Source organism: Molothrus ater, chromosome Z (assembly GCF_012460135.2).
Source record: "Molothrus ater isolate BHLD 08-10-18 breed brown headed cowbird chromosome Z, BPBGC_Mater_1.1, whole genome shotgun sequence".
NCBI classification, from domain to species: Eukaryota; Metazoa; Chordata; class Aves; order Passeriformes; family Icteridae; genus Molothrus; species Molothrus ater.
The window spans coordinates 42385501-42405904 of NC_050511.2; the positions used below are offsets into that span (position 1 = coordinate 42385501).

General features: G+C 39.5%; 1 protein-coding gene across 1 annotated transcript; it reads right to left on the reverse strand.

Moving 5' to 3' along the window:
- Positions 1–12255: 12255 nt before the first annotated feature.
- Positions 12256–20080, reverse strand: LYRM7 (LYR motif containing 7). The gene is made up of 5 exons (XM_036403808.1): positions 20023–20080; positions 17893–17965; positions 17208–17278; positions 14640–14721; positions 12256–12786 (listed from the first exon to the last, which is right to left on the reverse strand). Exons 1-5 carry the CDS (start codon positions 20038–20040, stop codon positions 12710–12712), a joined length of 321 nt encoding a protein of 106 aa, XP_036259701.1. The 5' UTR covers positions 20041–20080; the 3' UTR covers positions 12256–12709.
- Positions 20081–20404: the final 324 nt, after the last annotated feature.

Consider the following 20404-nt stretch of genomic DNA (forward strand, 5'->3'; position numbering starts at 1 on the left):
GCTGTTGGATCACATTGAATTCTTTGGCTAAAGGAAGAAAAATTTTAGCCAAAGGGAAGAGTTTCTGTGGCCAATATAAATTGCTTTTCCTAGCTCTTCCTCTGGTTGTTGCATCCACCTGGCCTAGCTGATAAGGAAATTTCAGGCAGGAAGCTGTTATGCTACTGAAAGGAACTAAAAACCCCCTGTGGATTACCAGGGATCTGGAGGCAGCCGGTGAGAAGCATCATGATCTTTTCAGAAATCCTCTGCAATGTTGTCATACCCAGCTCTTCATGTTGGGGCTATGTCCATCTCCCACAAAACACCAGTCACCTCCCATGCCTTCCCCAGTAGCTCCTCCCTCTGCTCATGCTCAGACACTGGGAATGGCCAGTGACCCTGGGGCTGGTCACTGCTAACCACTCCTGCCTAACAGAGCTAGGGGCCAGCTACTGACCAAGGTGCTAGGTGATGCTGGCAGGATCCAGTCCTGCCCATTGCACTGTGAGACAGGCTATCATGACAGCAGCACTGTTTGGGATACTGAAAGTCTGGGGATGACTCTGCAAGGAGGTTAGGACTCTGAAAAGTGCAGCACTCCCAAGTCCTGCACAACCCACTCCCAAGTGCCAGTAACAGCAGCTGTGGGCTGAGTGTGGGTACAACTATCCCTCCCTGCTCCCATACCATGCACTTCCCTGGGCAGTGCCATGGGGACTGCCTCAACTGTCCCTCACCTGGTTTCATTCACTGGGCTCCTTAGGGTCAGCTGGAAATAGGCCAGAGTACTGTCTGCCATTTGGAACTCTGAGAAGGCACTTCTTATGGAATCAGGCTTTTACCTAAAATGCCAGCAATCAGTTCTCCATTCACATCTCTAGCTTTCCTGTTTTTCCTGCAAGGACACATTTTTACATTCAATAAAGGAGCCAAGAGCACAGGTGAAAGCCATAAAACAACTGTGCTAGTGTTTGTGTCCATCTAAGGCTGTTCAGGGACACAGATGGGCAGAAAACTAGAATACTTTATTGTGTCAAATGTACAGTTCATAAAATCAAACACATTGTTCAAAATACCCTTTCAGTCAGGTGCTACCTGTTAAAGCATTAATATGCAATATGTAAAGGCATAAAGATGAGCATAACAAATGAGGGAAATTACAGTGTCTAACTTGCCTTTGAAGCAGCATGTCCACAGCTGCGCAGCTGTGGAAGCATTCTGTAGTGTGAAGCTTTGTCAAGTTTCTTGGACAATTTTGTTGCTTCATACTGAAATGCCATGGGCAAACACAGGTTAGAAGGTCTGAAAAAGGCTTTGTTGCTCTCTGCAGTTAGTTCTATGACTTATCTTTTCAGACTGATACATTACACACACATATGTATATATTTAACTGTACTAGATATACTTCTTAGATAACAGCCACATTGTCAGTAGAGATAAAACAGACAAGACATGAAGCACAGAGCTACTTTCTCTGAAAGTAAATCAATCCCCATGTTGAAGATCTATACAGATATTTTCCACGGTAAAATTTAAAATAGCTTCAGAAATAAAATGAGAGGTTATGCATTCTTTCTATTGATTTCTGTATTGCTTTTACACCACTGCATACCCAAAGGCATGCAGTGCACACAGGAGCTTGGTATGCTTTGAAGATTATGCCAAATTCTGCATGCTTTATGCAAGAAGATGAAATCAATGACATTGCTCCTGTACAAAAGACACAAAAAAGTTATTCCAAAGTTCCTCATTTCCTTGGCAAACTGTCCTTATAAAGCATGCTGCCAGTTCTGCAAGCTTTTAAGCAGTGGATTTAATTAGGCTGTTTATATAAGCAGAAGCATGTATTTGTTCAAATGCTGCCCAGTTCAAATTCTATGCCACAGCTGAAATTTTTGTATGAAGGCATGCTTTTAGGAAGTAACAGACTCCTTACTGAAAGCCCTCTCCCACTGCTATGGCAGTAATGGTATGGGTGAGAGCCACACAACTGGGGGCTTTAAAATTGTATTTCCATACAGCACCTTTCTTCTTCCTTGTGAGATTGATGAGCAAAGATAAGGCAACAAGAAGGACCAGCCTTACTGGTTTTAATGGACTCAGGATATCCACAGTGCTTTACATGTTGCATATACAGCTATCTGACATGGAGTAGGCTGCTTTTAACTCTTCTTATAATTGAGGGGTAGCAGAAACATTAATCACTCAAAAAGAATCATCTGAGGTATTTGGTACAGGGTTAGCATCCCTATATATTGAAAAAAAGAATAATTTTAGTTCTCAGCCAGAAATGATAAAAATCATGATGGAAAAAAGACAAGACAGATAGTGGCCAACAGACAGAAAAGATAGAGAAAAAACACTCTTTTCTCTACATAGTCTAAGTCTGTTCTGACTCTTGTACCCAAATCAGAGTCTGTTGTGGCCAATATTACATAGGTAAGCAGAACTAGAACTTCATACTAACAAGAAATTCCTCTCACATTCCTAAATAGCTTTTGAATGAACCTGAAATGTGGAATGGGAGCAGTGGAATCCCACTGATTCATGTAGATTGAGTTTTCTCATGTTTAACTTTGTGGAAATACCAGGAAAGTCCCTGCAAATAATTTTTAGCCATTATCATTTCAGGAGTAGTATGCTCAGAAACCATCTGCTGGGTAAGGATTAAATTACTCATGCTAATACAGTGTTAACAGCCAGTAACTCTACAATGTCTGTGAAACTGGCTCTGCATGGAGTTCATAAAGAGTGTGCTGCATTGGTTTAGCACAGTAAGATTTTGGTGGCTGGGGGACTTCTGTGAAAAGAAGATCCAATGCCAGTTGGCTCCAGGATGGTCCAACCTGTGGCCAGGGTCAAGCCCATCAGCAATGGTGGCAGTGCCTCCAGAACAATGTACTTACGAAGGGGGAAAAAACGTGTGCAGCAGCAGTCACAGCCAGAGAACAGAGGAGTGAGTGAGTACACATGACAGCAAGAGCCCTGCAGACACCAAAGTCAGTGAGAAAGAAGGGCAGGAGGTGCTCCAGGGCTGGAGCTGGGATTCCCCTGCAGCCCCTGGTGCAGACCAAGGTGAAGCAGCTGTGCCCCTGCAGCCCATGTGGTTCCACAGTAGAGCAGAGATCCACCTGCAGCACATGGAGGACCCCACTCTGGAGAAGATAAATGTGCTTGAAGGAGACTGTGACCCTGTGGGAAACCTGTGCTGGAGCAGGCTCTTGGCAGGACCTGTGAAGAGAGGAGCCCAGATGGGAGCAGGTTTGCTGGCAGGACTTGTGACCCCACAGGAGACCCACTACAGAGCAGCCTGATCCTGAAGGATGGTACGCTGTGGAAGGGATTCATGCTGGAGTAATTTGGAAGTCTGTGAGAAAAACTCATGTTGGAGAAGTTTGTGGAGGGCTGTGTCCCATAGGAGGGATCCCACACTGGAGCTAGGGAAGAGTGTGAGCACTAAAGCATGAAGAGAACCTATTCTCTACCCCTCTGCACCATTGGGAAGGGGCAGAGAAAACCAAGAGGCAAGTCTGGAAAGAAGGGAAGGGTGTGGGGAAGATATTTTAAGATTTGGTTTTGTTTTCTCATTATCTTAATCTGATCTTATTTATAATAAATACAACTACTTTCTGGACATGGATCCTGTTTTACCCAGGATGGTAACAGGTGAGTGGTGCCTCCCTGTCCTTATCCTACAAGCCTTTTGTTATATTTTCTCTCCCCTGTCCATCTGAGTATGGGATGGGTAGAGCAGTTTTTGTGGGTACCTGGCATCTAACCAGTGTCAACCCACCACACACAGGTAGAAGTCCAATGTGCAATGTTTATATAAAAACCATTAAGACAAAAAAAGAAGACCAGCATCTCACTGGATTTTCACCTTTTTCACCTGGCAGGAAAACTTCTTACTGTAGAGATCATGGACTAGAGGGGTATAGGTATACTCCCACCAAGTGCAGCACAACATCTCTTTTTGTTCTTTCTCCTTGTCTCCTCATTTTCTTGTAAGCAGTGGTGGAGATGTAGGAATCTCCTTCCCTTTCAGCTTCTGCTGCCCTCAGTGTGGTTGAGCACATTGCTTCTAAATTACATTAACAAATATATATCTGGTGTAACTCATTATTTTCCAAGCCTCCAGCTGAATCTTCATTCCTACTCATTCAAATGTTTCTATTGAACGTGCTCTGATACTGTGGGTGTTAAGATTTCAAACATCCTAACAAAAGGGTGTCTGCTTTACAGGAGACAATACTTCACTATGAGAAGTCACTGATCACAATCTAATTGACATCAGTGAGAGCTGCATTTCATGCTCTTCTCGATATTCTGTCTGTATTTTCCTCTTTTCTTCTGGTTATAGCTCTTAAATTGTCCCAGCCTCACCTTACCTTCTGAGGGCTTATATTTGCAGAGTAATCATGGCACATAAGTGTGCTATTTTACATCAGCCAGCACTACAGCTCATTCTTCTTAATTTCCTTATGTGTATGGATACTGTCTTGGAGATTTATTTAAACTGTTTAGTTTATCTTAGTTTATTCCTAAGTTCAGATTTGAATGAACACAAAACATTATTTCTTCACCTGTGTAATAACTTTTAAGATAGCTTTTCCACCTCTATTTAGCAGCCCTTAGCAATTTCTATATATGAAACAGTCCTCTAAATAAAACAAAAATAAATACATAAATAAAATAAACACAAAAGTTCTTAATTTTTTTTCTTGTTGCTAGAATTTGCAGAGCCCCCTTACTTCCAAAAAGGTGGTTTTTTTTAGGATTCAATGTGATTTTAGTTTCAAATCTGTTCCAGATATTACATCTGGTCCAAGGCTATCCAGTTCAAGTGCTATTGCAGTTTTTTTTTTGTTTGTGTCTTTAAACTTTTGTCTTTCTTTAATTATTTTCCTTCTTTGACATGGAGTAGAGAACATAGCAGAAGGAGAAATCCCTGAGAGACCATATGACTTAACATTTTTGGGTTTCGTTACTGTATATTTGATAAATTACTTCACCTTTAGAAAAGTGAGTTTTAAATGAATGGAATTATACAAGAACAAAATTATGAAATCTGCAGCAAGCTTTACTGGATGTCTTTATCACAGACACAGCGTTGTTTACTCTTTCCCCAGGTTTTTGGGGGCTTTTTTTGCACTCCTTTTGTCCTGCATATTTGGTGTTCTGCCCTGAAATGGATAAAAACCATGTGCCGACGTTTGCATGTTTGTTCTCTATTTTAAGTGTTTGTAGTTTGAAATACTCATTGAAATGTGGTTTAGAAAATACTGAAAGAAATTGCAACTTGCATCTTAAAATAGAATTTCAAACAAATCTCTCTTAGGGCAATGGGAAGTACATCAAACAGCATGCTTTAAAGTATGATTCATCATTTGATGTAGCTGATGCATCATAACATGTTTCCCATCTGACAAAGGCGGGTAATGCACCCTTTACAGCTATGTGTCACGTGTTTTGTCACTGGAGCCACAGGTTCCCTCAATTTTGCCTTTTGCACAGCAGCTAAAGCAAAGCAATACTGAGAAGCACACCTGTCACAGTTCTGCCCACCTGAGGCCTTGCTACATGGCTTTTCCTCTGAACACACATTAAAGGCATTGCAAAAGAAACTTCACAATTTCTAGAGTCCTCTTTTTTACTTTTTTTTGTTTGTACTGTTAGTCTGACATAAATTAACATGTTTCATTTTCTCACACCTAAAAAGCTTTAATTTATGATTTAATTCCAATGATTTAATTCCAATGATTTAATTCCATATTTAGATTAAATTGTGAGAAGTTGAGAGCTACCTACCTAATGTGTGGACATCTACAATATTATCAGAAAGTAATATGGGTAAAGATTTGATATGATCTTCCCCATTGTAACATATAAGAAGTTTATAGTCCTCTTTCTCTTAGAGGGCAAATTTTCTTCCTTCATTCTCCAGAAGGAATAAAATATACAGCCAGAAATCTCTACAAGTCTTTGCAACTAAGTAATTGTTTATCTAAGTCCCACTGAATGCACCTGAAATAAAGAAGAAATAGGCAATATTATGCAGAAAAATTGACTGCAAAACAGGTAATTGGCCCTAAACCTTTCTGCTCAAAGAAATTACTTTCTGAACATGCTGCAGTTCTAATTATGACTGCAATGAAGTCATAAGACCAAGCACAAATTAATATACTCTTTGCCTTTACTATTTCTATATTCAGTCCTGTGTTTCTCCTTAATCTGAACATAATCAGCCTTCTTTCCATCTCCAGCCTGCACTGCAGACTATAATTAAACAATGAAAATCCAACATTTATCTATAGACGGAAATTGTTTAAAGAACCCCTTAGTACATGGAATTTTTTTTTTCACTCATGCAGAATTAGTCTTTAGTATTCCTTTATTCCATTTACTCTTCCTTCTATGCATTTTAATGCTCTTGCTCTCATTCCTGTGATCAGTCATTTTGGACTTTATTTATTGGTTTGACAAAAGCCAGACTTACCTCAGCTGCTATTGGACAGTGCTGCAGGGTCCAGTGAGACCACTTGACTACTTGTATTTCCACAAAGCATGTTTGGAGGAAAAATTACTGAGGAAACCACATGCATAATCAAATAATAGGGATCAAAAAATTAAAAATCTGGCATATTCTTAATATTAAAGGGAAATTCCTTCAGGGGCTATTTTCAGGTAGGTAGGAATTCCTTCTTCATTCGTTCTCAGTACTATATCGGAGATCTCTTCCGCCGATACAGTGTAACATGTTACAGAATAACAAGGCAAACTGCTACAAAGGTTACTACATATATTATGTAGCCTTTGAAATATTATCCAGGGACATTACAGCCTGAAAACCATGCTCTTCCTCTTGTGACACGGATAGACACAGCTAGGTGAGAAAAATGCAGGTTTGTTCCTCCCTTGTCCTTAAAAGCACTTTTTTTTCATGGGTAGTTTGTGCTTAGTTGCCAAAAACCCTCCAAGAAACTGACTTCAGACTATATCTCTGAGCATCAGGAGAAAATCTGAAGCAAAGGATAGTGGCCTTCCCAAGGACAAAACACACAAATGGACAGATAAAAAATCCACAAGGCAACAGCAGTGCTGGCTCATGTGCAGGTGGACAGCAACAGAACACTTAATAAATGCACACTTGGAACAGTTAGGAAGCATTGCAATGACCTTTTTGTTTTTTTTTCCTTTACAAACTGACAGGGGAAAGTGTAGAGCATTGTACAGGTCTCTGCTTGTTTTGACTAGCACATTTCTGGTGTACAGTGAGCAGAGTGACAAAATCCCCATGCCCGGTTACGGAGATGACTTTCAGCTGGAAAGGGTGGTTCAGGGCAGCTGAGTCAACCTTCATCCACGGCCACTGGCCTCAGAGAACAGGGCAGCCACTGCTACAGTGGCAAGTGTGACAGCAGGAATCTTCCCACTTTTATGGCCCAACACAAAGCATGCCATCCTCTCCCCCAGGTTCAAGAGGCCATCATTTCACCAGATATTTATTTAATCCTGACTAATCCTGCACTCAAGCCACAGCCTTTTGTGTAGATGAGATGAAAAACCTGAAGGACACACCACAAGCAAAAGGAAAGCATAACTTGAAAAGTAGGTGCTTTTACTCCACCATCTTGAGGCAAACCAGTTTACTGAAGCTCTAACTAAATGGAAATATTTGTTTCTAAAAAGAGCAAATTATTTAAACTTATTGCTATTTTTCAAAGTATAAAGACATGACCTTCCTTTCTTTTCCTCTCTGCAGACTTATTCTTGCTGGCAGAAAAAAAAAAAGCCAAGACACACAAGCTTCACTAGTGAAGTCTTTCAACAGAATTAGGTATTTAGATATCTATGCCACAGATTTGCCCTCAAAGAAGCTAAATATACTTTACCCTCAAAGATGACTGGATTTGGACTATCAAAATATCAAACATGTAAAACTGTAAAATCATGGAATCAAGGTTGTAAGAAACCTCTAGGATTGCCAAGTCCAACCATCAATGCAGCACTTCCATTGTAAGCCCTAAACCACTAACCCATATCACCCAGCACCAAATCCAGATGCCTCTTAAACACCTCCAGAGATGGTGACTCCACTTGGGATGGTAACTCCCAGGGCAATCTATTCCAATGCCTGACATGTCCTAACAGTGATTTTTTTTTTCTAACATCTAATCTGATTCTTCTGTCTCAGCTGAAGGCCATTTCCTCTGGTCCTTTCACTGCAGGGACAGTAGAAGTGACCAACCTCCACAGCCTCCTTTCAGGGATTTGTGGCGAGCAATGTGGTCTCCCCTGGGCCCCTTCATGACTAAACAAACCCAGCTACCTCAGCAGCTCCTCATAAGGCAAGTTTCCTAGACCCTTCACAAGCCTTGCTGCCCTGCACTGGCCACACTCCAGCACCTCAATATCCTTAATACCAAATACCAACCTTAATACTCAATTTGTATTCCTATTTGTGCTTTGTTTTAAATAATTATCTTCCCATAGAACTAAAAATCAAATATTTGACAGCCTGCCAAACTTCAAATGTAAGGACTGAATTTTGCAAGTAGTTTGGAAAGAGTTATCTGAAGCTGGGAAGTATTAGGTCTCAGCTCTTCCTGTAAGCTGTCAGCCTTTATTTTTAGTTTTCAGTTGTCAATATTTCTTTTCCTTTTGTAAAGGAAGTTTAAAGTACTGCCAGTACTTGAAGCTGTATTTACAAGTCCAGTGTGATACAAACAGGGCTGATAATTTTATGCAGCATTCAGACTACTTCAGCTCCTTCAGCTGGCAGGACCTCTAAGAAAAAGACTAAATGCTTATGTCACTGAAGTCACCATAGGTTTGCTGATCTCATGTTAGCTGAAAAACTGAGAACTCAGCTCCTTAGGGAAGGTACAAGCCACCTTTCCATATTAAACTTTTAATGCTACTTCCAGATCAAGTCTTTGTAAAATCACATTGTGGTTTAAAAGCACTCCCTTGTAAAATTAGCAACTAAATGCTTCCTTTACCAAAGTGCACAGGAGCAGAGAAGGGGATTAATTTTCCCCTGCTATGTTAGAACAAACACCTTGTTTCACCTAAAACCGTTAAGAGTTCAACACAAATCCTACCCACACAAACCAAATCAATTAATAGATTAAATCTATCACCTGTGTTTTATGAACATCAGGCTATAGAAAACATACTAACACCATGATTGATCCCTATCCTAACCTTGCAGAAAAACAAGACTGAAGAAACCTTTTATTTTGAAACTATTAAATAAAGAAGAGGGAAAGGTGGTTAGCACAAGAGCAGAACTTAAGTGTTTAAATTGGAAATACTCTTTGGACGTATTTCATCCCTTCAATAAAGCTACAGTGTATATGAAGTCAACACTTTGTAAAAGAGAATACCAAGGCAGAAGGCTCCAACAGCTACATCTCTGGTAGCTGAAGCCAAAAGCTGAAGCACAAAAGAATTGTGCTACATGGAATCACCAAGGTGGCATCTGTTCTGCCAAACTCTGCACACATGTGACTACCTTGAGGAGACGTGAAACTCGCCTGTACAAGCCCAGGTCTTGCTAAGCAGCACTGCTGGTGTCTCTGTGCAGGTGATGGGCACACCCCTGCACAGCAACGTGTGCTGGTCAGACCACACTGACCTCTTGGCTCTGGCAGCTTGGCTCTAGCAGATCTGAACAAGCACTAAGGCTTTTCCAAGAGCACCTCCTGTCTGCCTGCAGAAGAGCTCTATGTAGGTTTTTTTTTAATACAGACATAATAAAACTACAGTTTAAAGAACTGTTTACCTTTAAGGCATACCTTTTATGATTCATGATATATACTCTAGAAGGAAAGGCACATGCATTTGCTTTAAAAATTCTGCTGTTCCAGTAAACCTAAAAAACTTAAGTGTGATTGAATTGTGTTATTGTGAGCCTATTCAACTACAGTTTCTGTTGTAAACAGAAAACCCTTTTCCCCTCCTAAGCCATTAAGTGAAAACCCTGTAATGACTTGAAAAGTTTCAGCTAAGACTTCAACCTTTGCAAAGAGAGATTGCAACAATAGTTCCTTTTTATTTTTGATTATTTGTATTAATTTAAAAAAAAAAAAAATATATATATATATATGAACACAATCCTAGCAATATCAAGAACAGATTCATACCCAGAGTGAAATTAAAAAGGGAAACTGGAGTGATGGCTGGATTCTGGAATGCAAACCAGCAGGTAAGCATGAAATAAGGGGAAGAGGAATAGTCACTACGACCAACTAGCATGAAGAAGCCTTTAAATACCCTAATAAGCAGCTGCTCATTATGCAGGTTTGTGAGATTTTTTCAAGACTGAAAAGTTAAATTTGAAGAAAGCAAACACCTATGGGGCCAAGACAGCAACCAAATCTGAGATACTTTTAGGCTCAGTAACATATTTGGATTCCCATTTACCCTGGTCTAGATATCCCCTGGATTCCTATTTAAGATCACATCAAATAAGAGCAAGGAATAGGCCTGTCAGCCTCTTATGTCAATAGACGTTTTTGTATCATCTTGATTTTCCTCATCTCAACACTGCAGAATTTGGTTTGTCTTTGCTGCCAGGAATGCACAAGGACAGCAGAAACATGGAATGCTAATGCACACATCATAGAGATACTGCACAGGAGTGTAAAAACAATAATTCTGAAGACCAATAAACTGTACCACCTATTTTTACAAGGTAATTTATTTTCACCAGTTGTGTATGTTATTCAAGTGACTCATTCTGTATTTTTGAGTATTCAAGATATATGTAAGATGAGGGACACAAATGCCTGTTGAATCGCAAGCCTGATCCTGTAAGTTGACACTTCCCTACTGTATTTCTACTGATGTATTCTTACTAAAAATAAAACCCTGGAACACATCACAGCAGAATGATACCAAAACAATAGTCATATGACAAATCTCTCCACTTGTGGCTTCTTTGAAGAGCATATAGAAGACCACCATCTACCATTGATATCAGTGAAGTCTTTTACTACCTATTTTGCATGGTAATGGGCAATACGGTTTTACATTTGTAGTGAAAGAGTGAAGACTTACCAGGCATCAGTTCTATAAAATCAATCTGAAGGATAAAATCTCCAAGATTACACCCACAGCCAAAGGCAGTGGCTATAAGAGGTGAATTCCCCCCAATTCCAACATGCCATGGGATGTCAACCTTCATGGTTATATAATTTCCCAGTCTTGCCAGACCCCTGTTTAATTACTTCTGCTTAAAAGTTAGTCATTTCACCTGAGGCAATGCTCTCCTTTCTCTTTACAGTTGCCACTACCTTGTATTTTCTCTTTCTGGCATATGACTCTCTTATGCCCCTTATAGGAAAAAAAAAGTCATCATAGGCAGGCTGCAGAAGGATGGGAAACCAGACATAGAACATAGTCCTTAGGGAAGTAAACAATACCAGGGGCCTAGAACAGGATATCCCCTACAGACAGACATTTGTTTTGTAGTGGTAGCCACTAGAATACAACAAATGGCAAAAACTTCAGTCATTTAATTTTATCTCCCATCATGTGCCTGGTGCCTTTTAGCTACAGTGCCGGGAGTATCAGTGCAATTCAAAGAAGGTTACTGACATCTGTATTTCCTGCTGGCTGCCCTGGCCATCGCAGCCAGAGGCAACAGTTTTAAAGAAAGGAGTACTTGTCACATTGACATGCTTTGTGAGAAAAAGAGACTGGATGAAGGCACTAGTTTTCTGATTTATTCAGCCAGTCAAGCCTAATCAGTACACATACAGATAGGCAATTCTGACATCTTGGAGACTGAGATTAACAGGTACAGCAGGACTCATGAGGTGAGATGTATTGTCAGACTGCCTCACCCCTGTGTGAGGTACTTAGATCCAAGGGTCATGCCTGCTATCAATTTCATGAAGATTCTATGTATCACTGCAGTTGTACCTCCTTCCAACTAAAATGGAAGTGAACAGATCATTGCAGTGAATTCCACAAGAAACAAAGAAGTATCTTTTAAAAAATGCAAATTATTAGGGCTTACTAATCATACTTTTCATATATTCACTCTAGACGAGTTCACTTGCAACTAAACAGCAAGGCCGTTTCTTTGGAAAATGCCTCAGTCACTCAATGATTACCAGTTAAAACACAAACCACAAATTCATAAACCAACATCCTTAGGTTATGCTGTATCTAGGTTCTCTTCTGCTGTCACCTGAGAACTCAAACCCTAACATCCTGGCTCATTCCAAAGTGTCTGGGAGAAAAAATACACTAAACATGCTCTCCCATCTGTAAAACACAAATAATTTATTCAGATAAACCTTTAAGAATGCTCTCAAGTATCACAGTATACTAGTGTACAATTAATGACAACTTCAGAAATCATGCTTTTGGTACAAAGCATAAATTTAACATTAAATACCACAAGATGATTTTTCATTACTTCAAGGAAGCTTATGATTGACAATAAACTTAAAAATAAATATTATCAGTATTCAGTACTCAATTTAACTTTTATATAGCTTTGAAAGACTCTGGATTGCTGGGAAACAATCTCTGTCTGAGAGCTGTCATAATCAGAAACATTCCTGGCTGAAGTAACACAATTCATGAGTGTACTTTTAAATTCTGTGAAAGTATTACTATCTTCCACAGAACAAGTGCATGATGATATCCCAGCACTCAATAAAATCAGTAAGTTGATTTCAGTCTCTTTTTTCCTGGTAACAATATTTCCTCAGGATTCTTGCTTTTTTGTTGGTTTATCTAAGTAGGGAGTGTTGTCCTGTAGCAGATCTTTCCTGGGTATGAGTACTGAAATAGAAAAAAAAAACAACAAAAGAGTAAGACTACAATCTTATGGAAAATACTAGGAAAATACTATTTCAAATTCTAAAGGTGTTTTTACATTTACAAACAAAATATTTGGTTACTAAAATGAGGATCTGAACTTGTGGTAAGTAGCATCTATCTAGCATCTAGATATCTAAGACAAAATCATACTAAGATTTTACTTTCAGCTGGTTAAAATAATGTTTTCCCATCTTTTTTTATAAGCATTGAAAATTTTGATATTAAGAAGCCATAATTGTTAAGCACGTACTGTTAGTTTGGTTATGGGTTAAAAGGGTAGTTATAAGAAATACAGTACTCAACGGTACCATAATACACCTATGTAAAGAGCACCACCCCCCAGGGGAAACGAGCCAGCCTGGACAGAACTGTAATGGGCCAATCAGGCGCCTTAACTTTCATGCAAATGAAGGATCCAAAAAGAAACCAATCCAAAGGGACAAAAAACAGGACAACAGGGGGCATCTGACCCACTGAACTGGTGCCGCTCCATCTGGAAGATCGGGGACATCCCCATTGTTTTTAACAATTATGACCACTCTGATGAGTTTAATGAGTACAATTTTGTAAAAATAAGTACATAATATGTATGCTTGGCAGCCAAAATTAAATTTAGAATTAGCAGTGACTACTAGCAGGAATCCAGTTGAAAATGAAAGAGAAAACATTATTGTGCCATCGTTGTGCGTATAAAATGCCTCCTTGCCCACAGTGTGCAGTGAATAGCAAGAATAATCACAGGCTTTCACCTGTTGTTTCTGAGAGCTGTTTCATGGGGGAAGTGAACAAAAAGGAGGCAATAAAGGACTTAAAAATTCATTAACAGCTTGATGAAAATGAGAAGTAATTGAAGAGAAGCCCATTGAAGATAATTAAACCAGAAAACATCTCAGACTCAGGAAGCACTGGCAGGTGTGAACAGCTGAAAGAGGTGCAAATTCACTTTGTCTGTTCCTATTCTTCAACTATTATCTGCCTGGAATCATCGTGGAAGACTTGACACTGGTCCAGACTTATCTTTGGCCTTGATTATAATTGCTGTTTTAAAGTTAAATGTTTTACCAAACCTAAAACTGAAAATTGGTACAAAACTTTCCAGACAACACTAAACAGAAGTAAAAGGAAACAATGTACACAGCTGAAGATTTTTTGTATTCTCTTACCACACAGCTGTATGCTGAGCCTACCTACTACTTCTCTTTTTGACTGCAAGATAAAAGAACTTCTAAACCAGGAATCAGGATTTCAAAATTTGATAGACTTTGCATTGAGGTAATCGCTATGTCACAAATCTTACACAGTATAACCTGAAAATGAAATTGTTGGAAAAAAGTTTTGGAAATGAACACTCAATCCTCAAAGAAAAAGCTTTTCTATGGTCAGTGTATATACTGCACTTGTTAATGCTCGTCAGGCAGCTCCTCCCTGTTTGGTAGAGCAAACACCTCCAGACAGGTACAGTGGCTACTGCCTTTGGACATATGCTGACTGATCAGCCTGTACATGCATGCTGACTAGCTATCTAACTGCTGACTCTCCTAATACTTACAGCTAGTTAAGGGACATTAAAAGTAATCACTGCCTCTTTTGTACCAGCCTCCATACCTCAAAATATTTGTATGGAAACTTTGTACCTTGGAAACCTTCACCTGTCCTAGGTAGTGACATTAATGAATAGCTTATATTAAGAATTTTGCCAGAGAATAACAGACAGGCTATTTGCCTCACTATCCCTTTCCTTAGTTTCACATTCTATATTTATTTTCTAAACTGTAACATATTTCCTGATCTTTTTAGCATGCAGGCTTACTCACCTATTTTGTCAGAATCTGTGTGAACCGCCTGAATAACAGAAGTTCTGAGAATCACTTCAACATCTGAAGCAATTTTAAGAAGCTAGTAATAAGGAATAAGAAGAGAGGAACAAGAGAGCAATTTGAATTATATGTGACTGTTTCTGAAGGTATTTTCCATACCAGACAGCTATTCAAATAATAAAATCATTCGGTTTTACTACTCAGTTACTTATGTACAATGTATACATTGCTTTTGCCTTGGGGATCCTGGAATAACTTACAGGTTGACGTGTTTGACATGGAGCACATAGTGAGGGAAACTCTGGCTCAGTAACATACACCAGTACATACATCTATGTACCCAATTAAAACTGCAAACGAATAAGGTGAAATGCAACTACAAAACCAATTAACTAGTTTCCAATGATCAAAGACACTCACTCATGCCTCAATAACATTCGACTTCCCATAGTGAAAGGGCAATCTCATTCTTTCAACACTACTGCTCCTGAAATAAGGAGACAAAACAAGGGCAAAACATGACAAGAATTAAGAATTCTGAGTTTTCACAGTAGAACTGTGCAGAAACAAGGCACTACCTAAAGACTACACAAGGTATTAGTATTTAGCAAAAGGCCTAGAATTCCTTCTCTCACTAAGAGGATAAGCTGCAGCACCCTTGCTAGCTTTGCTGCACCATTAAGAGAAGCCTAATACTTGTTTGCCTGATATCTGTGTCAGAAGTAATGAAATTGCTCAAGTGAGACATTTCAGGAGACATGCTCACGCTATGAAGCAGCGTGTACCAACAGAAGTGGATCTTTGCAAAGGCTAGGGCTCAATACTTGCCATCCACACTGCATTTCTCATGCTCTTCCCTTTTAAGGGCTTGGAGCAGGTACCCTTCAGTTCCCCCTGCTTAGAGCCCATTAGCAGCCGGGCTGCATGCTCCTGAAGCAGAGCTTCCTCTTCAGAGGAAGGGAAGAATTCCTCTTAAGGGAATTCTGCTAGTTGGTCTGACACTTTACATAACAAGAAAAGCCACAGGAAGTGGAACTAACCAAGGTAACTTCCTAAGTGCACTCCTGATCTGAACAAAAACTGGTGCATTAGATTTAGCTACCACATTTTTCATTCTGATACTGTAGACAGTTACCTCAATCTCCTTATGTCACTGCAAGCTTGACATGTACAAGTACATACAAGTACTTACTGTCATATTAGAATACACTGTAGTTTTCTATTCTGGCTGGTCAATACTCCATTTTTTAGTTGCTGTCCAAAGCAGAACATTAACAGCATCACATTCATGCAAGCAAGTGCTCAAACATTCTCAAGTCCTGTATAAAACTTAGTTCAGTTCCTCTGCAACTAATTCTTTTCAGTGTGTACATGTAATAAATATGACAGCTTCTGTGATGTTCTAGGAGTGTGTAGCTGGGATGAAGTCTAGTATTTCTTTCACTGACACAGTTAATCAAATATCAACTATCCCATATCAAAAAGTCACATATGTGTAATTTTTAGGTTGCCTAGAAAACAAATACAGATTTCAGAATTGCAGCAAATCTTTTTCTTGTACATCTATAAAAAAAAACAACCCTGAACACATAACATAGCTAATCAGACAGTGGTAACACAAACACTGAGTATTATTACAGGAGGCTGATAACAAGCTGAAATTCAGGAACTCCTAACTAAAAGGTCAGAACTATTTACATTACTGTTCTGTGGCTGGCATGAGGAAAAGGTTTACATTTTATTTCTTCAAGGGACAGATGTAGGCACTTTCTTCCAACCAGTGCCCAGTTACAATGTAAGGACAGTCTGATAAAAGGCTGAACAACAAGGACTAAGTTATTCAGTCTGTATGGATGTTAATAGCTAAAATTATCTAAAACACAGAAGTTCCCTTTCAGTTCAGAGTAATTGTCAGAAAAAACTGACTCAGCAAAAAGTGTTAAGGCAAAGGTAACTAACTTAGTGAATTAACAGAATGCTCCACTTTTAATGGATGGTAAGGAAAGAAGAAGCAAAAAAATCCCTGTAATATAATTAAGATATACTACATCTATACTATACTACAATAAATCATATTAATTTTGCTGGTTTTTGCCTTCCACAAAGACGCTGAGTCATTTGTGATAGTAACTCAGCAGGTTGTTTAATTTGTCTGTTTGTTTCTGTTTGCCCAAACAACACTGAGCAGGTACATTTAAGTGACCACAGTACAGATAGGTATTATGAGCAAAGTATAAAATATTTACATGAAAATTGCTACTTCAAACATTATCCCATAAAATTTTATTATAAACTTCGAAATAATCATATTGAACTATCAGAACACACTTTCTACGTATGTACTTTTGTATGTACAAGATTCTATAACACAGTATTAATACTATTGGCGGTATCTATACATTTATAAACAAAGATCCATGTAGAAGTCTTTCTAAACCAACCTGGCTTTCATGATGTCTCAATCTGTTTACAGTAGTTTAGAGATCCTTTAAGCAAAAAACTAATTTCTAAATATTCATATGTGAAGTGGGAAAAAACCCCAAACAACAGAAAGCAATAAAATACCTCATTAATCTTCTCTTCAGATGTCTCATCTCGGTTATTTCTGAATTCTTCATTTATCTTTTGTCTTGCAGCTAAATAAAGCAAACAAAAAACTAAAGAGTGGACAAAAATTGTATTTTGAATTTGTCACTGCCCCAAAGTTAAGAATCTTAAGTCCTTTATGGCACAGTCCTGGGGCACCCTGATCAAAGTATTTAAATGAAAGACCTCCATATAATTCACATGATGTCATATTTTAAGTTGACTGGTATACAAATAAAATAAGATTCCCAATTTAGCATTTTGTATTGCATACACAAGGTACTAAAAAAGCAGGATTAATCCCTTGAGGAAAAACCACACATAGAGAATTAATTAGTACAGCTAACTATGCTCTGGCTGGACTGAAGAGAAGTTAAAAAAAAAAAAAAAGAAAGAAAAATATCTCCCAAGAAGATCAGGAACATTTTAAAAAGAAATGTTTCCCTTTCAAAATATGTGTGGAGTGCTTGAATATAAGGACTATTTTTTTGTTTCAAAATAAAGGGTATCTCGTTATGGACACACAAATTCTCCCAATTATTACTTGAAAATTATGGGAGAAATTTGAAGAAAGATTATGTTAAGAATTATCTTTCTCTGTATTCCAAGAAGAAAGTTCCATGAAATACAGATAAGCACACACCACACAAAACAAGTATCTCACCTTCAAGGGCTTTGATATCATTTTTAAAAACTTCTTGCCGTGTTCTGTGTAACAACTTAAAAAGCTTCAAAACCTGCCAATACAACATCAATAGAATTAACTTATTTGCTAGAATGATTGTTAGTTAAAATGAACATGTTACAATTGAAAATGTTTTGGTTTAAATTTCATGTTCTTTCCATTCAGTACAGAATTTGATACAGAATCAATATCTAAGAGGTTTTACTTAAATTCCTGATTAAAACACTTGCAGCCAAAGCTGATGTGATGTCATCAAAATCTTAGACAGGTCTAGATATTTCAAATTACCCTAAAATGCTGGCACCACATCCTAAATAATTATCTGGCATGATGGAAATAAAATCCTGAAAATACATGGACATAAGCATTATTTATTGTGCCAATGTCAAATAAACCCAACAGAACTGGAATAACTCTAAAGGTCAAATTACTTGAAGGAATTATCAAGGTTCTATCAGTGCATACTCTCTAGCTATTGAAAAAGATAGAAAAAGAAATGGCTGAAGTATTCTCACATAAAATTCTTCTACAGGTGGTGTGGCAAAACCAAAGCAAAGTCCTTCCCCTAAATACAATTCCAGGTCAGCAAACGAACACTTCAGTAAAAGCAAACACTCAGAAAGCTAGGATTTACAGTGCAGAGAAGACACACCTGAATATGTATGAAAATAAAACCCCCAGAGAATCACAGCTCAGTCATGTGGTTGATCATTCATACAGACTGCAATGAATCACAGAAACTCTCAAATCCTTATGAGACTTTTTTGTGTCTGCCAGAGACTGAAAAGAATCTCTGACAAGCACCAGAAAAACATAATCTTGAAAACAATATGCCTTTTGAAGCTCCTTCTAGTACTTCCTATCATGTTGTGGCATCTCTAGAGAGCACAGTTCCAAGTACTTCATAATACTTCTCTCACAATTAGTATTCCAAGTATTTTTTAGAAGGACAAAGAAGAAGCAGAGGGCTGTAACTCAGAAAAAACCCAGCAAATGAACAGAGCCATGTTGCCTTTAACTGCACCATTCCCTAGATGGATGAATCTGTGGAAGGTAAACCCACAGAATTAAAACTCAACAAATAAACTTCTTGTTTTGCAGATATTCTAATATCCTAAAATTTCTATTCCCCACAGTATATTTGCCATCTTTTCAAACAGCAGATTAATATTACATGTGGTTTTATGTTGAACACATATATGGCAAAACCTAAAACTTTTTATGGTTCTTTTCAAGAATTTGTGAGCCATTTTCAGGCATCTTCCTATGCATAGAGGAGTCTATAGGTTCTTCACAAGGGAAGAAGGAGGGGCAGGCACCAATCTCCTCTCTGGTATCCTGTGACAGGATTCAAGGGAACGGCCTGAAGTTGTATCAGGGAACACTCAGGCTGGGTATCAGGAGAAGGTTTTTCACCCAAAAGGTGGCTGGGCACTGAACAAGCTCCCCAGGTCAGTGGTCACAGCACCAGCCTGACAAGAGTTCAGGAGGCTTTTGCTCAGCTCCCTCAGGCACACGGTGTGTGCACCGTCCTGGAGATGGTCCCATGCAAGACCAGGGGCTGGACTCCATCATTTCTGTGGCTCCCTTCCAACCAAGGATATTCTCTGGTTCAACTTCTCCAAACCCCTCCTGGAAACTTTTCACTACGCCAGCCACAATGGTGAAAAGCTGAATTAGATGGTCTTGATCAGGATGTATTAATGCAGACACCTCTGACCTCTACAGCCACCTGCATTAACAGAGAGCTCCGCCAATACCTGTCGACTGCACTCCCAAAACTAGGCTTCAAGACACTTCCGAAAGAGGCACTGACAGGAAATTACACCGCAATAATGAAAGGGCTTATTAATTCTTAGGTCCCTGTTTTTCCCTAGCTTATTCTCGCGTGCATCTGGATGTATTTTACCCTCTGCTTATCACACTTCTCGCTTTCTTTTCCCACAATAGCCTTTGCGCGCAAACCGCTACATTCCTTTACCTAGTTTTTTTATCTTTCTTATCCTGAAAGTCAATGTTTTTTGGCTCGACAAAAGCTACAAAGCTGCAACCTCCCGGCACGGACAGAGTACGTGTGTTTGTGTGTGTGTTGGTGTGTGTATCACTCGCCTGCCCCCGGCTCCCCATGGCGCCCACCGCCGGCACCGTCCCACGCCGGAAGTGCCCCGCCGCCGGAAGTGCCCATCAGGGACGAGCCGCACCCTCCCGCGCTGCGCCGGTGCCACCGCCAATGCTGTCCCCCGGGGCCGCCCGCCGCCGCCGCCGCCGTTCCGAGCAGCCCTTGTGGCCCTGCGGCGCTACCATGGCCGGCGGGGCTGAGGCGGCCTTCACGGACTCACATTAGGGACTTCCAGCCCAGCCTGGAACGGACCACGCGGGCCCATCTAGTCCAACGTCCCTGCTCAGGCAGAGACAGCCCAGAGCACATGGCACACGATTGTATCCAGACAGTTCCATCCCCACTGGGGAAGACTCCACAAATTATCTGGAC